At 40.0% G+C, this 14,819-nt stretch overlaps 1 protein-coding gene across 6 annotated transcripts in view; it reads right to left on the minus strand.

The window, feature by feature from the left end:
- The window catches only part of LOC127159274 (membrane-spanning 4-domains subfamily A member 15-like), a 75,770-nt gene that overhangs the window by 3,385 nt on the left and 57,566 nt on the right, over positions 1 to 14,819 (minus strand). Inside the window, exons 5-8 of one of the 6 annotated variants that reach the window (XM_051102150.1) lie at positions 10,017 to 10,127; positions 9,048 to 9,116; positions 2,981 to 3,127; positions 2,533 to 2,652 (exon numbers count right to left, since the gene is read on the minus strand). In XM_051102150.1, coding sequence (XP_050958107.1) covers positions 2,533 to 2,652; positions 2,981 to 3,127; positions 9,048 to 9,116; positions 10,017 to 10,127 — 447 coding nt within the window. Of the gene's footprint in view, positions 1 to 1,049; positions 1,326 to 2,532; positions 2,653 to 2,980; positions 3,128 to 9,047; positions 9,117 to 10,016; positions 10,128 to 14,819 lie in introns of those variants that run through there. The other 5 variants (XM_051102148.1, XM_051102147.1, XM_051102152.1 and 2 more) reach the window with 5 other exon arrangements.

Here is a 14,819-nt window from a genome sequence, read left to right on the forward strand (position 1 = left end):
GAAACAGTCCAACTTGCAAAGTGATGAGAGGTGTAGAGTGACGAATCCGCCCACGCCCAAGTGGCTTTCCCTGAATCGTACGTACTGAATATTCGTGACTGTGTCGTTGACGTGATAGATGTAGCTGATTCAAACATTCTTGTGAAATGAAGTTGCCGGAAGACCCTGAATCGACAAGTGCAGAAACAGACAGCGTACAATCAGCAGTACGTAGTGTAACCGGTATGAGCATTAACTGCGAGGTTTCAATATCAGAAGTAATGGTACTCACCACTGGGCGTGGGCGCCGGATGGGGCAGTTACGGATGAGATGACCACTTTGACCACTGTACAAACAGATCGATTTCTTTCCGTGCGAGTTAACCGTGTGGAATCCATTTGCATTGGTTCTGGTACTGGAGTGGAAGCAGCCACTGAAGCTGACTGAGGAGCGGTTACCGGAGGCTGGCAGGCGGCTAGTCGCTGGGACACTCGAGTAGTACATCGGAGGAAAGTTTCCAGGCCTATTGAGTCGTCATACAACGCCATAGTGGCGCGGATTTCCGGGTTGAGTCCTTGACGATAAGCTCCGAGACAACGTATGTCACTTAATATTAACTTCTTGTTTATTGAACTGTTGTATAAAATCAATACTACATTTGCAAACTCCTTTAACAATTGTTAAAAGCTGTCACTCTCCTTATCGCGATCTGTGGGTGTCTCTCTTTCACTTTAAATAAGCAAGACACAAAAGCATGTGCAAATTCTAATTCTGAGAATCAACAGCCAGTTCTTAGTAGAGCAGTATCAATGCTGTGGCGACAGTGAAAGTTTGAAGCTACCAAAGTTTGAGCAGGATCTAGATGACAAAACATAATCCCATTTTATGTTTACCATTGTTAAAGCAAAAAATTAAGGCTAAATAGTGAATGACACAGTTCAATCACCCTTGTATAAGAAATACTTTTTTACTCTTTTAAATCAAAACATGAATAACCAATTTATTCTTATCACTAATTGTTCAAAACAATCTATCCAGTTACACCGATGATTATGCATCTTCCTTGACTTAACTAAAAGGAAAATCATGAAATAGCATCTAGTCTTAAATAGTTTTTGTTTACACATATGTGACTTGTATTTATCTGACACAGTCATGAAAGGACAATACAGCTAATGGTCAGGAAATTATTGGGAAACCCATGTGTCCCACAAAAGCATCACACACAACTGCAGGACCAAACTTTGCCCAGTTTTTCAAAAACTCATTCTTATTTACATTCACTGTATTGTGGGGGATTTTCTGCATCATGTTGGTTCATGGAGGAGCTGTGGGCCACGGGTATCTGCAAGACAAAATGTATACGATCAGGTTCCTTGCTTATTAAACAATTGCTTAACACAATTCCAGGACATAGACACTGAAACCTAAATCTAAATAACTTGATTGGGCCTGAAATCAGGGCTGTGGAGTTAAAACCTAGGGAACAAATGGCAACTTTGGAAAAATGCACATGTAGGGCCCTATTTTAATGATCTAAGCAGATGGTCTAAAGTGCATTTTTGTATTTATGTACACAATAATAATATTTTACACTGTAATCCTTTAATTTTTTTATATTTGCCATGTGTGTGTGCTGTTGCTAGTCCCTGAGTGTGTAATAAGCAGAGTGTATGTGCATTGTGCACCTGCCTATAGGTGCACATTACTAATGCGCTCTTTAACAAACAAAATATTGTGCCATTGACTTTAGACCAGGGGTGCGTTTCCCAAAAGCATTCGTTAGCCAACTATGGTCGCAAGTTCCGTCATTACCAACATAGTTCAACGATTCAGTGTTTCCCAAAACCATAGTTCAAACGAACATTCGCAAACAATGTCACAAACGTGGTTGGAACTACAGCTCTCGACCTGTGGTTAGAGGCATAGTTCCTTGTTAGTAAGACAAATGGGCTCAATAAATTATGCTGTTGGGCACATTAAGCAAACTAACATGCAGTACAATCTATATCTTTCACTTGATTTAAATGTAAACGCATTTTAATCTACGTATTTTTAAGCTTCCTTGCAAGCGACGTTTTTGCATAGTGCGCATGGGCTGAAACTAGCAGTAAACACTTGTGTCGTGCCTGGTGATGTCAGATGGAATAAATGCAATAAAACTGGCAGACAGTTCCAGTATTACAGGTGCATAAACCTCACTCTACTACAGGTGGAATTAGAAAAAGCAAAAGACTGAAATCCTTCTGAAATGTCCTGGTGTGAAACAGGCTTTTATCCATTTTTATAAAAATAATTTCACAGACTTAATATATTAACATAATTTCCAATATTTTTATGGACAGAAGTTTAATGTTTGTGAATTATATGTTAAAAGCTTGCACATTTAGTTTGAACATTTAAGAGTGAAGAATTTAGGTTTTGTATTATAACTTACAGTGTTTGTTGGTTCTTGTAAAGTGTGAACACAAGAATGTAGATATATCTATTATGTATATACATATCTGAGGGGTTCTCAAAAAAACGTTTGCATCACTTAATGCATCACTCACTTGAGGAGGACGACAACAGGAACAGGAGGCTTTACAAGCAAATGCTGACAGACAGATGGAGATGATAAACTGAAGGAAGGTGAATAACAGCAATACACCACTGATTCCCTTGAAGAGAACCTGAGAGAAAATTAGCACAATGAATAATGACAAAATAATCAATAATTAGTACTCAAACTGGTACACTGGCTGCTCAGCAGTCAAGAATCTATTATCCTTAAGGTTCATATGGTAATATATTCATTGATCAAACGGGACTGAGTTTACAATTATTGTATAATGTCAATATTTTCATGCATTGTAAATGATCAGTTATAGTAAGAGATCTTTAAAACTACTTCTGAAAAAGACTTGACAGATGAGTGCAAATTAAGGCTTGACCTTTCACAAGTTTACTGACCACACAGTGATGTAAATATAGATATGAATATAAAAGTTGATGACATACCATATACTTTGCCTTATAATAACATTCAGAAATGTTGCAGTCAGTGTCAGTGTACACTGGTCCTCGAGCCAAATCTAGTGAAATTAAAATAAGGGCAATGCCTGCGGTTATAGCACTGAAAATGTTCACTCCCAGTGAACCATTCACCTATAGACAGAAAAACAACATTAAGTTATTTAACATGCAGTGTTAAGGTAGATGTAAAAGTATATGGAGTGTGATAAAAATAACTCAGCAAACATAAATAAAATATATGTGGATGATTAATACAATTTAAATGCATCTTTTTAAAAATAATGTGCTGGAACAATACTCTCTCATGTACATGCATACGACAGTTTGTAGAAGATATAGATTAACTCTTTTTTAAAGTTTAACGTGCATATTTCTTATAAAAATGCATCAATTCACTTAAGGATTCTTATATTAACCCCGTGGAGCCAGCTGGAGCACTTTTTATGATGGATTTATGCACTTTTATTGGACTTCTATTGGACTATTAAATAGTAATGTTCTTTCACTGCCCAGAAGAGTTAGTACATTTTGTAATATAACTCAAATTGTATTCACCTGAAAGACAAAAGTAATATACACCTAGTATAGCTTGAGGGTGAGTAAATCATGTGGTAATTTTAATTTTTGGGTGGACTAACCCTTTAATAAATATATTGTCAGATCAAAATGTTACACATTCATTCATTTATTAAAGTTGGTACACATACTTGTTTTCACAGTATGCAAAAATATGCCAATTTTCATAAGTAGGCTATTCAGATCTGATGTTAGTAGGCACTGAAATCTGGCTGGCTACAAGCTTTCATGTTTTTCATGTAGCTGAGTCATGTTGGTTATGTTATGACATCCAGTGTCACGCCCATGGACGTTCTGTGTGTGTGTTTTCTCCCCATGTGTTCCCCGTGACCACCCTTGAATTCAGCCCTGACAAAACAATGCTAAACATTTTTTAAAATGGAAACGGTGGTACATCGAACACCCTGTTCTGTTCTGATGACGCAAGAGTTGCAACTATGGCAGCTGAGAAGGCCGTTCTTTTTGAAGAACTTACAGTGTAACGGTGTGAGTGAGACGAGAGACGAGCGGATCCATCTGCATACTTTATTTAAAGGTATGAGACATAGACAAGTCAGGCAGGCAGGGTCAGACAACGGCAAACAGGTGTATAGACGGCGAGACAAGAGAAATCCTAAATTCAGGCGAGGGTCAATCCAACGGCGAACGATATCCGAGAAGGGCTAGGCAAAGAGTAGTCCGAAAAGACAGGCGAGAGTTCCAAAAACGAGAAGACAAAACACAGAAAGGCAAGGGGGAACGCTTTGTACGAACGATAGAATCAATTCAATACTCGGCGGTGAGTGACAGGAAGACCGGGGCTTTTATAGTGTCTCTGATAGGACGTGGGTGACGTGCAATGGCTGATGGGGAATGTAGTCCGGGGTGTAGTGCAACAGTCAGTGTGTGAGAACAGGGTGAGAGTGACATCTGGTGGTGAGCAGTCCGCAGAACACCGACCAGATTCATAACATAGCCCCCCCCAAGGAGCGGCTTCCAGACGCTCCAACAGCAAAACAGTTCTGGGGAGAGGTGGGGTGGGAGCGAGACAGGGCGAGGGCTGGAGGACCAGATCCCTGCGGAGGACCAGGTGACTGAGGTAGGACTGACAGAGCAGGGGCCCACCAGGGTGCAGCTGGAAGCGGAGCAGGAGGCCCAGAAGCCCCCCAGGGCGGTGCCGGATGCGGAGCAGGAGGCGCAGGAGCCCACCAGGGCGGAGCCGGAGGCAGGGCATGAGGCGCAGGCGCCCTCCAGGGCGGAGCCGAAGGCAGAGTAGGAGGCGCAGGAGCCCTCCAGGGCGGAGCCGGAGGCGCAGGGACCCTCCGGGGCGGAGCAAGAGGCGGAGCAGCCCTCCGGGGCGGAACAGGAGGCGGAGCAGGAGGCACAGCAACCCTCCGGGGCGGAACAGGAATCTGCGTCACGGTCTGGGACCTGGGGAGAGCAGGGACAGAGGAAGCAGACAGAATAGGGGGAGAGGGCGTAGCAGCTCTCCGGGGCGGAACAGGAGGCGCAGCAGCCCTCCGGGGCGGAACAGGAGGCGCAGCAGCCCTCCGGGGCGGAACAGGAGGCGCAGCAGCCCCCCGGAGCGGAACAGGAGGCACCGGATTCTTCCAGGGCGGAACTGGATGTAGAACAGGGGGCGCAGAGGCCTTCCAGGGCAGAACAGGAGGTGCCAGGGCCCTCCAGGGCTGAGCAGAAACCCGTGTAATGAACTGGGACCTGGGGAGAACAGTGACAGAGGAGGCAGACAGAGGAAAGGGAGAAGCAGAGCGTTTAACAGTTGACGCCCCCTCCATAAGAGGTTCTGCAGCTAGCACTGACACCTCTGGAGGCATTGGCGCAGCTTTTCCGATGGGGAAAGCCTCTGGAGCAGACTCGAGACCAGATGGGACCTCTGGAGCGGACTTGAGACCAGGCAGAACCTCTGGAGCAGACTTGAGACCAGACGGAACCTCTGGAGCTGACTCGTGAACAGACATGAGCTCAGGAGTACAGTGTGTAGCCCACACACACCAAATGGCAACCGCCATGACAGGAAGAGCAGCAGCTGGGGGCAGAACCTCACTAACAGTGGGTCTAGGAGACACTGAAGCCGCTGAGATGTTAGCTGCCCTTACTAACACTAGGGGTGGATCCAGTACGCTGGCCATCATGAAAGGCCGTGACCCAGGGATGTCGAACGGGGCGTGACTTAGCTCTGGACCGTCAGGTGATGCATGGCGAGACTCTGGGCAGTCAGACAAGACGTGACTTGGTCCTGGATGGACAGACGAGTCGTGACTGGGCTCGTGAAGTTCGGTAGTGGGTTGACTTGGTTGGTGGTGACCAACTGTGATTTGGCTGGGCTCTTGGAGACCAGCTGTGACCTCGCTAGGCGCAGGGACGACGGCTGTGACATTATTGGATTTGTGACTTGGGAGCGTGAGCTCTGGGAGTTCAGAGGAGACGTGAGGAGGCTCTGGCCAGACGTGACTTGGACCTGAAGGAGCGACTGTGACTCGACTTGGCTTATGGAGGTCAGCTAAGGATTGACTTGGCTCGGGAATAACTGTAGCAACTTGACCCGGCTCATGAAGGTCTGCTGTAGCTTGGCTTGATTCAGGAACAACATCTGTGTCTTGGCTTGACTCGTGGAGCACAGCTATGGCTTGGCTTGATTCATGGGGAACAGCTGTGTCCTTGCTTGACTCATGGAGAACAACAGCTGTATCTTGGCTTGGCTCGTGGAACACAGCTGTGACTTGGCTTGACTCTGAAGCTTGACCGGACTCTGAAGCTTGGCCAGACTCTGAAGATGCAGCTGCAGCTTGACTTGGTTCTGCAGCCTGACTTGGTTCTGCAGCCTGACTTGACACAGGAACAGTAGCAGTAATCTTGCTTGGCTCGGGGGTGGCAGTTGTGACTTGACTGGAATCAGGGGTAGCTGCCATTTTAGCTGCCCATACAGCCATTAGGGGTGAGTCCAGCACGTGGGCCATCATGATAGGCTGTGATCTTGGGATGTCAGGCAGGACGTGACTTGACTCAAGAACCACGGCTGTGACCTTGCTTGACTCAGGAACTGCTTCAGGAAGGGCGGCCATGATAGGTGCAGACTCCGGAGCAGGAAACACGACGTGAACAGGCTGTGGCTTGGCTGACGTGGCGTTAGCTGGCACTGGTGTGGCGGCCATCTTGTGCAGTGGCTCTGGCGTGGCAGCCATCTTGTGCAGTGCTGGCTCTGGCGTGGCAGCCATCCTGTGCAGTGACTCTGGCGCGGCAGCCATTTTGACAGTGCTTGGCTCAGGAGTGATGTCTGTACCTTGACTTGAGACAGAAGCGACAGCTGTAATTTGATCTAACACAGGAACAACAGTTCTGACTTGACTTGACACAGGAAACACAGTTTTAACTTGACTTGCCTTAGGAAGAGCAGCTCTGACTTGACTTGACGCAGGAAATGCAGCTGTAACCTCGTATTGCTCTGGTACGGCAGCTGTGATCTGACGGAGCTCTGTTTTCGCCGCCATTTTGTGAACGGGCTCCGCCGTCGCCGCCATCTTGTGCACGGGTTCTGCTGTCGGCGTCATAGCATAGACGCGCTCCGGAGCGCTATCCGTAGTCGCCGTCATAGCACAAGCGCGCTCTAGTGTGGCCGCCATTTCACGAGCGAGCCAGGCGGCCAGTGTGTCCGTGGCGTCGCGCTACAAATTCACATATGTACTGTTCAAGTGTCTGTGGTCCTTGTCTGATTCTGAAGAGGACGCTATCTGAGTCCATACCTGATGAATGTCCGGATGAAAAGTTTCTGGATCCTTTTGTGGCCGAGTATTCTGTAACGGTGTGAGTGAGACGAGAGACGAGCGGATCCATCTGCATACTTTATTTAAAGGGATGAGACATAGACAAGTCAGGCAGGCAGGGTCAGACAACGGCAAACAGGTGTATAGACGGCGAGACAAGAGAAATCCTAAATCCAGGCGAGGGTCAATCCAACAGCGAACGATATCCGAGAAGGGCTAGGCAAAGAGTAGTCCGAAAGGACAGGCGAGAGTTCCAAAAACGAGAAGACAAAACACAGAAAGGCAAGGGGGAACGCTTTGTACGAACGATAGAATCAATTCAATACTCGGCGGTGAGTGACAGGAAGACCGGGGCTTTTATAGTGTCTCTGATAGGACGGGGGTGACGTGCAATGGCTGATGGTGAATGTAGTTCGGGGTGTAGTGCAACAGCGGTCCGCAGAACACCGACCAGATTCATAACATACAGAGCCTGATGAAATCAGTATAAATACGTGTTTAATACTGCAAAATATGCCCAATGTTACAGTCACTGTCCTTACCATCCAGAAAAAAAGAGAACATCCCAGTCGAGTGAAGGGGTTTGTGGAAACTGTGGTTCCTAATTATTGTGATCTAACATTTGCCTCACATTTCAGGATGAAAAGACAAACAAAAGAAAGAATAATCCACTCCTTACCTCCGAGACTGTGTTATGATCTATATGACCTTATTATTTTTACTGTAACGTTATTATGATCATTATTGCTGATCACTATTGTTGTGCTATGATATTGTAATATTTATCATTATATAATCAGAGGAGTATAGAAAAGTTTATGAAAGTGTTACTCCACAATACAATAGCAAAATATATAAATATGTTCAGTGTTTTTATGTTACATTAATCAATGTCTCTTTAATACGGCTTGGTTTATATACATGTTGCTGCTGATTGGGCTGACATTTTTGACAGTTTCCAGGAAACACGTTGTTCAACACAGAAATTGTAGCAAAAACTTTGGGCACCAGTGTAAGCTTGAACTTGCCCTAGTTTCTCCCTTGTTTGATTGTTTCATTGATTTCATGTGTGTTCATTGTTAATTACCTCGTTTAGTAAAGTATTTATAGTGTTGTCTGCCCCATGTTGCCTTGTCTGATGTTGTGCTATGTGTGTGTTCCTGCCTGCCCTATGTTACCCTGTTTGGACTATTAAAAACTGCTGTTCTTATTCCTGTATTATTCCTTTGTTTCCTTGTTACTTGCTCCTCGCAGTAGTGCAACCCTGACATCCAGCAAGGAAGAGACATTTTTACCAATCCTACAGTTATGGTGTTAAAGAATTTCAGTTGTAGGGCCCCCTATAGGTTCAATTTTGATGCAATTTCTTTAATTGTCATTAAATTTAATTGTTTTTTGCATTCATAGGATGAAAATCAATTTATGAAATTTGTGTTTCAAGACTGTTTAATTAACTAATGTCATCATAATGCTTTGAGATGTCAAAATTAATTTAATTTATTGTGCAAAATTCAGTGAAGATTGGACCAATAAACTAACTGGAGTTTAGTTTGGGAAAAAAAAAAAAAAGGTTTGTTTCAGAAACAGAACATGGCAAAAAAAAAAAAAAAAAAAAAATCAGAAACAAAAAATCATGACAGAAAATCAGTAGAAACATTATAGTGTTGCAACACATTTGGTACTTGGACCCCCAAAAACAAGTGTTGTGTACATACCAAACACAAACTGGAGGGTGAATTACGTTTGTTTTCTGCAGCAATGCAGAGTGAGCCAGCGATAATGTACTGAGAGGAGAGAGAAGGACAGATTTTGAGGCTTTTAAATATGTACAGATGGTACATAACCAGAACTTTTACTGCCATGTGTACCATAAGATTATTGCGCTTAAGACGCTTGATTGTGTTCCCCATCGCATCAGCAGATGCAGTGTCTCATTCCACATTATCTGAGACATTTTACTATATCTTATCTCTGTGTCTGAAAGTACATTTTCTGAATCAGGGGTGAATCTTCTTTTTTTGTCTTGTGCAAGGCTCTGTAAGGGAACAGACATCAAAAAAGAACAGTGTAATGAAGTATGTCTAAGACCTGTTGAAATGCATCAGTGCATTATTAAATGTGCATTTCAAAAGTTTTATATGTGACATCACGACATTGACGCAATAAATAAATGTATGTGTTAGTAAAGGCACTTATAATGTTCCCATTAAGAGTAATCAACATTTTCTGATTTATGACATAATTGCACACATCTTTAATGTGTGTTAATCTAAAATACTGACAATACAGTAAAAAGCACACTTCAAGCACTACCATCATGGTAATATTTAGTTGAATAGCTGGAACACTACGTATTTACAGAATATGATGACTAATTAGTCATGATTAAATATTAGAATGCTACATTATTATTGTTTTTATTACTACTACCAGTAATTTAAATCATTATTTTATCTTCATTTATAAAGGAATACTACAGTTCCAGCATTACTGAGTGATGCTGAAAGCATGTTGATTTTGCAAATCAGGCAAATCCCCTAAATTTTTGCAAATCGCAAAGTGTCACAGGTGACTGAGTTGTATTTACTGTTGTGTCGGTACACATGGCGGTAAAAGGCATTTTTGGTCCATCTACTGTAGCTCGTATTATAAATGACAGAACACTAAACTTTATAATTTCTTACAATGAGAGATCCCCAGTAAGGAATAGCACTATTGACAAAGATGGATACTGCATGAACTTTAGACACAATGCCAAGCAGGAGAGTCATCAGACCGATCATTATCTGGATCATCTGTGTAGGACAAGAAAAATGTACATTCTGAATAGGACATAATAATCTTTTATCATTTAAAACAGTATTAATAGAATTACTATTGTGCTAGAATTTCTTTTTAATTGTTCACATGCATAATTTGTACAGTGAGGGAAAACATTATTTGATCCCCTGCTGATTTTGTATGTTTGCCCACTTACAAAGAAATGACCAGTCTATAGTTTTAATGGTGAGTTTATTTTAACAGTAAGAGACAGAATAACATAAAACCCAGACAAATGCATTAAAAAAGTTATAAATTCCCATACGGAAATGTAATATATGACATATATGTCCCTATATCAGAAGTGCTGCTCTCATATATGTTAAATATAGAGCAATATATTATTATCACATATATCCATCTTCTGGATATATGTAGACATATGTTTATAACATATATGAATTTCCCATAGTACAATTTGTATATAAACATATATTGAAAGTATATATATGGTTAACTTTTATATGGTATTGTATGTTATGACCATATATGTTTACAATATATATTAAAATGGTATATTGTATTATATGATATGACCATATATGTTAACAATATATATCAAAATTATATATGGTACTCTATGTTTTGACCATTTGTTACCAATGTATATATTGAATTTATGCAAGTTTATTAACCATATATGCCTAAAAGATACTGCTTATTGTAAATCATGTAACAAAATTAATTTTTGCTTAACTTTATTGTTTCAATTCAGTTTTCTGGGGGGAAAAAAGTAGAGATGAATAACCTGTTCAAAAAATGCCAATGTAGTAAAATGAATGTATTGTAGAGTTATTGAGGGGAAAAAACACTTCATGAAACTGTTTGTCCATATGTGCTCTCATCATCAAGGAACTAAAACGCATTTCATTAAAATGATGAGCGATTGTGTGTGAACGTCACAACACCGCTCATGCGCATGCGCCAAAATTCAAACACACCCGCGCTAACGGCAGAGTCTGAGCAATGGCTGCGGCTAAACAAACAGTCATCAGCGGTAAGATGTTTTCTTAGCAAGTGGAAGGATAACAAATGTGACAGTACCTTCACATAATAAACGACAATGATTTTATAGACGGGCACGAAGACAGACCGACATCACTGAGTGAAAGGATGAAACGCCCTTGAATGTGGCAGCGGTGCGGGTAACTTACGCTGATTTACTCAACGCTTTATTACTACGCTAATATTACGTAGAAACTAAGTGTTATATGAATGTTTTGGTCTGCAAGAGCCTCTGTCTCTATATAGATCAGCTAATGTTTTAAATATTCCCTGTCATTGTTTTATATATGATGTTATGATTACAACTGCATTGATGTGTTTTGCAATTTGCTCGCGTTAAAGTTAATTTTAGCTATTGGGTAACAGGTTAACCTGTATGGAGATACTGTGAGCTTATTGTTTTCACTGGATAAGCAATGCCACATTTGGAAATTATTTAAAGCTGTCTGACAAAAATAATGGATGAAAATTATAATGTTTATCTCTGAAATGTAGTCTAGACTAGAACTATAAAACTGCACGAAATGGGATTATTTAAATACAAGCACCTTGAATTCATATAATAAATTACAGTACTTGGTTATATTGCACCAAGTGCATTGACATGTCAGTGACTCATGCCTAGAGTGGGTGCATAAGCACATGCATGTGCATATTGCATAAAGGTACAGTAAGTTACACTAAAGGATGTGATTGTGGGATTTTAAACATATGGTTAATCTATCGTAGTAAATTTTGTTCATATCGTTGCAAATTTTGTTCATATCGTTGCTGATAATTGTGGTATTCTTGTTTGTGTCCCATGAAAAGGTAATGAGTCCCGAAATTCTCAAAATGGAGAAAATAGAAATGGAGGCCAAACCTGCAGATGTGAATGGCAGTGATGTGAATGATGGAGCATCTACACAGAAAAGGTTAAATATTTTATTGAAACCAAAACTAGCATCTGCAATATACATGTAAACAAAACAAATCAACAAAATATTTTAGTTAAAACTGTGTCTCCATGTACTATTTAATAAAATTCTAGTGCATTTAATCTATTACATAACTGTAGAGTGAGTGAGTTTTTGGATATGGTAAGATTAAACTTATTTTAGTGAATAAGTAGGAAAGCGATCAAACGAGCATTTTCCATCCGAAGACTTGTGTTGCATTTCAGGGCAAAGCAAAACAAAAAAAATGCGGGAAACTATTAATTGGTTATTCTACAATTAATTGTACTATAAATTATACTACAATTGGAAAATACTGTAAATTGATAAACTGTTCGGTGTGATGATGTTTAATGCCTCCGACAGGGCCTGTAGTCCCATTTAGCAGCATATTAGCAACCATCTTTTTTAAGAAACGTAACAGTTTAAAAAAAAAAAAAAAAAATCAAGAGTGGGGTTTAACTGGTGTGTTTTATGTCATAGAATAAAACGTGAAAGTATTATGAGTTTGTGTGAACCGCGGACCTTATTTTAGGGGATTTAATCAAAATTGTCATTCAAAAACCCATGTCATAGTTCCACCCCTCTATTTCTTTTCTCCAGGCCACATTCTCAATGCACATATTAGGTATTATGAATGTAAACACTTTATTTCATTGATGCTAAATTTACAATTAAAATGCTAAAATTACAATTAAATTGTAACCTTAGCTGTGAACTCTGTCATTGAGCGTTTGGGTTACTGTAGTTTAGTTCTTCATGTATATAGAGACATATTATTTGAATGGGCATGCAGGCTGTGCTCTGTCGTTGTTCTGCCATGTCCTTGTGCTATCTGGGAATATTTTACAACTACAACTTATAATGATTACATAAATAATGAGTAGTTATTCTGCAGTTTTAACATAATCTTTAACTTTACCAACTATGTTTAATACTCAGTATATTTGTCATCTTATAGTAGTTAATCGCGTTAAGATATAGGCATAGTTCTAACTAAAAACCTAAATTAAACTTTGGTACAATGTTGGATTGCAAGACTTAAGCAGGTTTTATATTTTAATATTATGTTGACTAAAATCAAGTTTAGTTTACTGTACCACCCAACACTACCAAAGCTAAAAAGTTGCTTTTGAATGTTGTGCACTTCCTGAAATCATATATGGTTCAGAAAATGTATTGTAATTATCTTACTTTTACTATTTTTTATTTTTTTTTTATACAGATGCTGGAATCCAGAAATGTCTTCACCTGGGGCCTACTGGGGATGGCAATAATAACCAAACCAAAAATTAACCAAGCTGTGGGAATACAAACCTGTAGACCTTTAGCTGAACCAATACAATTGATGTTCTGTTACTTATGCCTGTTCAGTGTTTTGATCAGTTATATATGTAATATGTATGTTGTTTCTTTTTTTCTGTTTGATTGTGCAGCTCAGTAAAAAAAAAATTCTATTTAAATAAATTCTGTTTAAATAAAGATGTTTCTTTGTGTAGCTTACTGTACCATTTAACATTTAAGGCTTAAGGTGTGAAATGTGCAATGCACTGCAACTTTGTAAGGTGTAGAGTGCCTTAGATGTGTCTACAACCTCTATTTAAAGATCAAAGATCACATACTAAAATATTAAATATATGAAACCATATATTTCATGCATATATGTCTAATTTGTATATAACGTATTAAAATACATATATCTTACATATATTAATAATTATATATATATTCCATATATGGCAATACATGTATTATACATACATAAACATACATTTTTGTATGGGGTAGACTTATTTGTCAGTATATGAAATTGTTCCATTTTCTAATAGGAATCATATATGGATATGGCATATATAAAACATGTTTTTAATATATGGGTATTTTATATAAGCACATATATTACATTTCTGTATTGGCCATCATACCAATAATTTGTAATCTTTGCAAGAATACCAAAATCATGCAGTGAGCAAGTGTGCGTTTATTAGACAGCTTAATATCACATCAGTTTGTGTTTTCAGAATCGGCGAATCTGCTCGTTCCATCGCATCTGGTGTGGAGCACCTGAACCAGGAAGTTTGTGACCAGATAGCACGGTCACTAGTTAAACTGTAACACCTGAAATATAAAATGGCAGAGATATGCAACTAGATGAGCTGCGTACCGAGAATTTTCTTCCTGCATGTATTTTGGATGTTCGTTGGTGTTTTGATGTTCAGAGTGTTAGTACATGAACCCAAAGTAAGTTTTCTTCTATTTCTATATATTTTCAACCATGTTTTACGTGTATTATTTGACTCTGTACGTTTGTATGGGCGAGCACAGACATGTAATGATATATGTGTGATCGCATGAGAGCATGCCAAATTATGATGTGGTAAATTATGATAGATTATGCAAATACTAAGTTACATATTTCGGTTTACATTGTTACCGATCGGTAATCTGTCAACTTTGATACTGCATACAGATTAACCAGTATTATTGCCCTTTGCCCTTTAGTCATTTTTTGTGACTAGACCAATGGGCCTTTTCACTGTCGAAAACCGGAAGTGTGGAATAGTTGTGTAAAATAACTGTAGCCTGTATGAATGGCAATGCCCATAGCATGGGATGGTTGTGATTAATTAACAATTCATCATAGATGTTTCATCAAAACATATTAAACACAGTTTCCAATCATTAATCGGGTATGACGAAACGAGGAAAAATCTTGTCCTGATATTC

Source organism: Labeo rohita, unplaced genomic scaffold, assembly GCF_022985175.1.
Source record: "Labeo rohita strain BAU-BD-2019 unplaced genomic scaffold, IGBB_LRoh.1.0 scaffold_205, whole genome shotgun sequence".
NCBI lineage: Eukaryota > Metazoa > Chordata > Actinopteri > Cypriniformes > Cyprinidae > Labeo > Labeo rohita.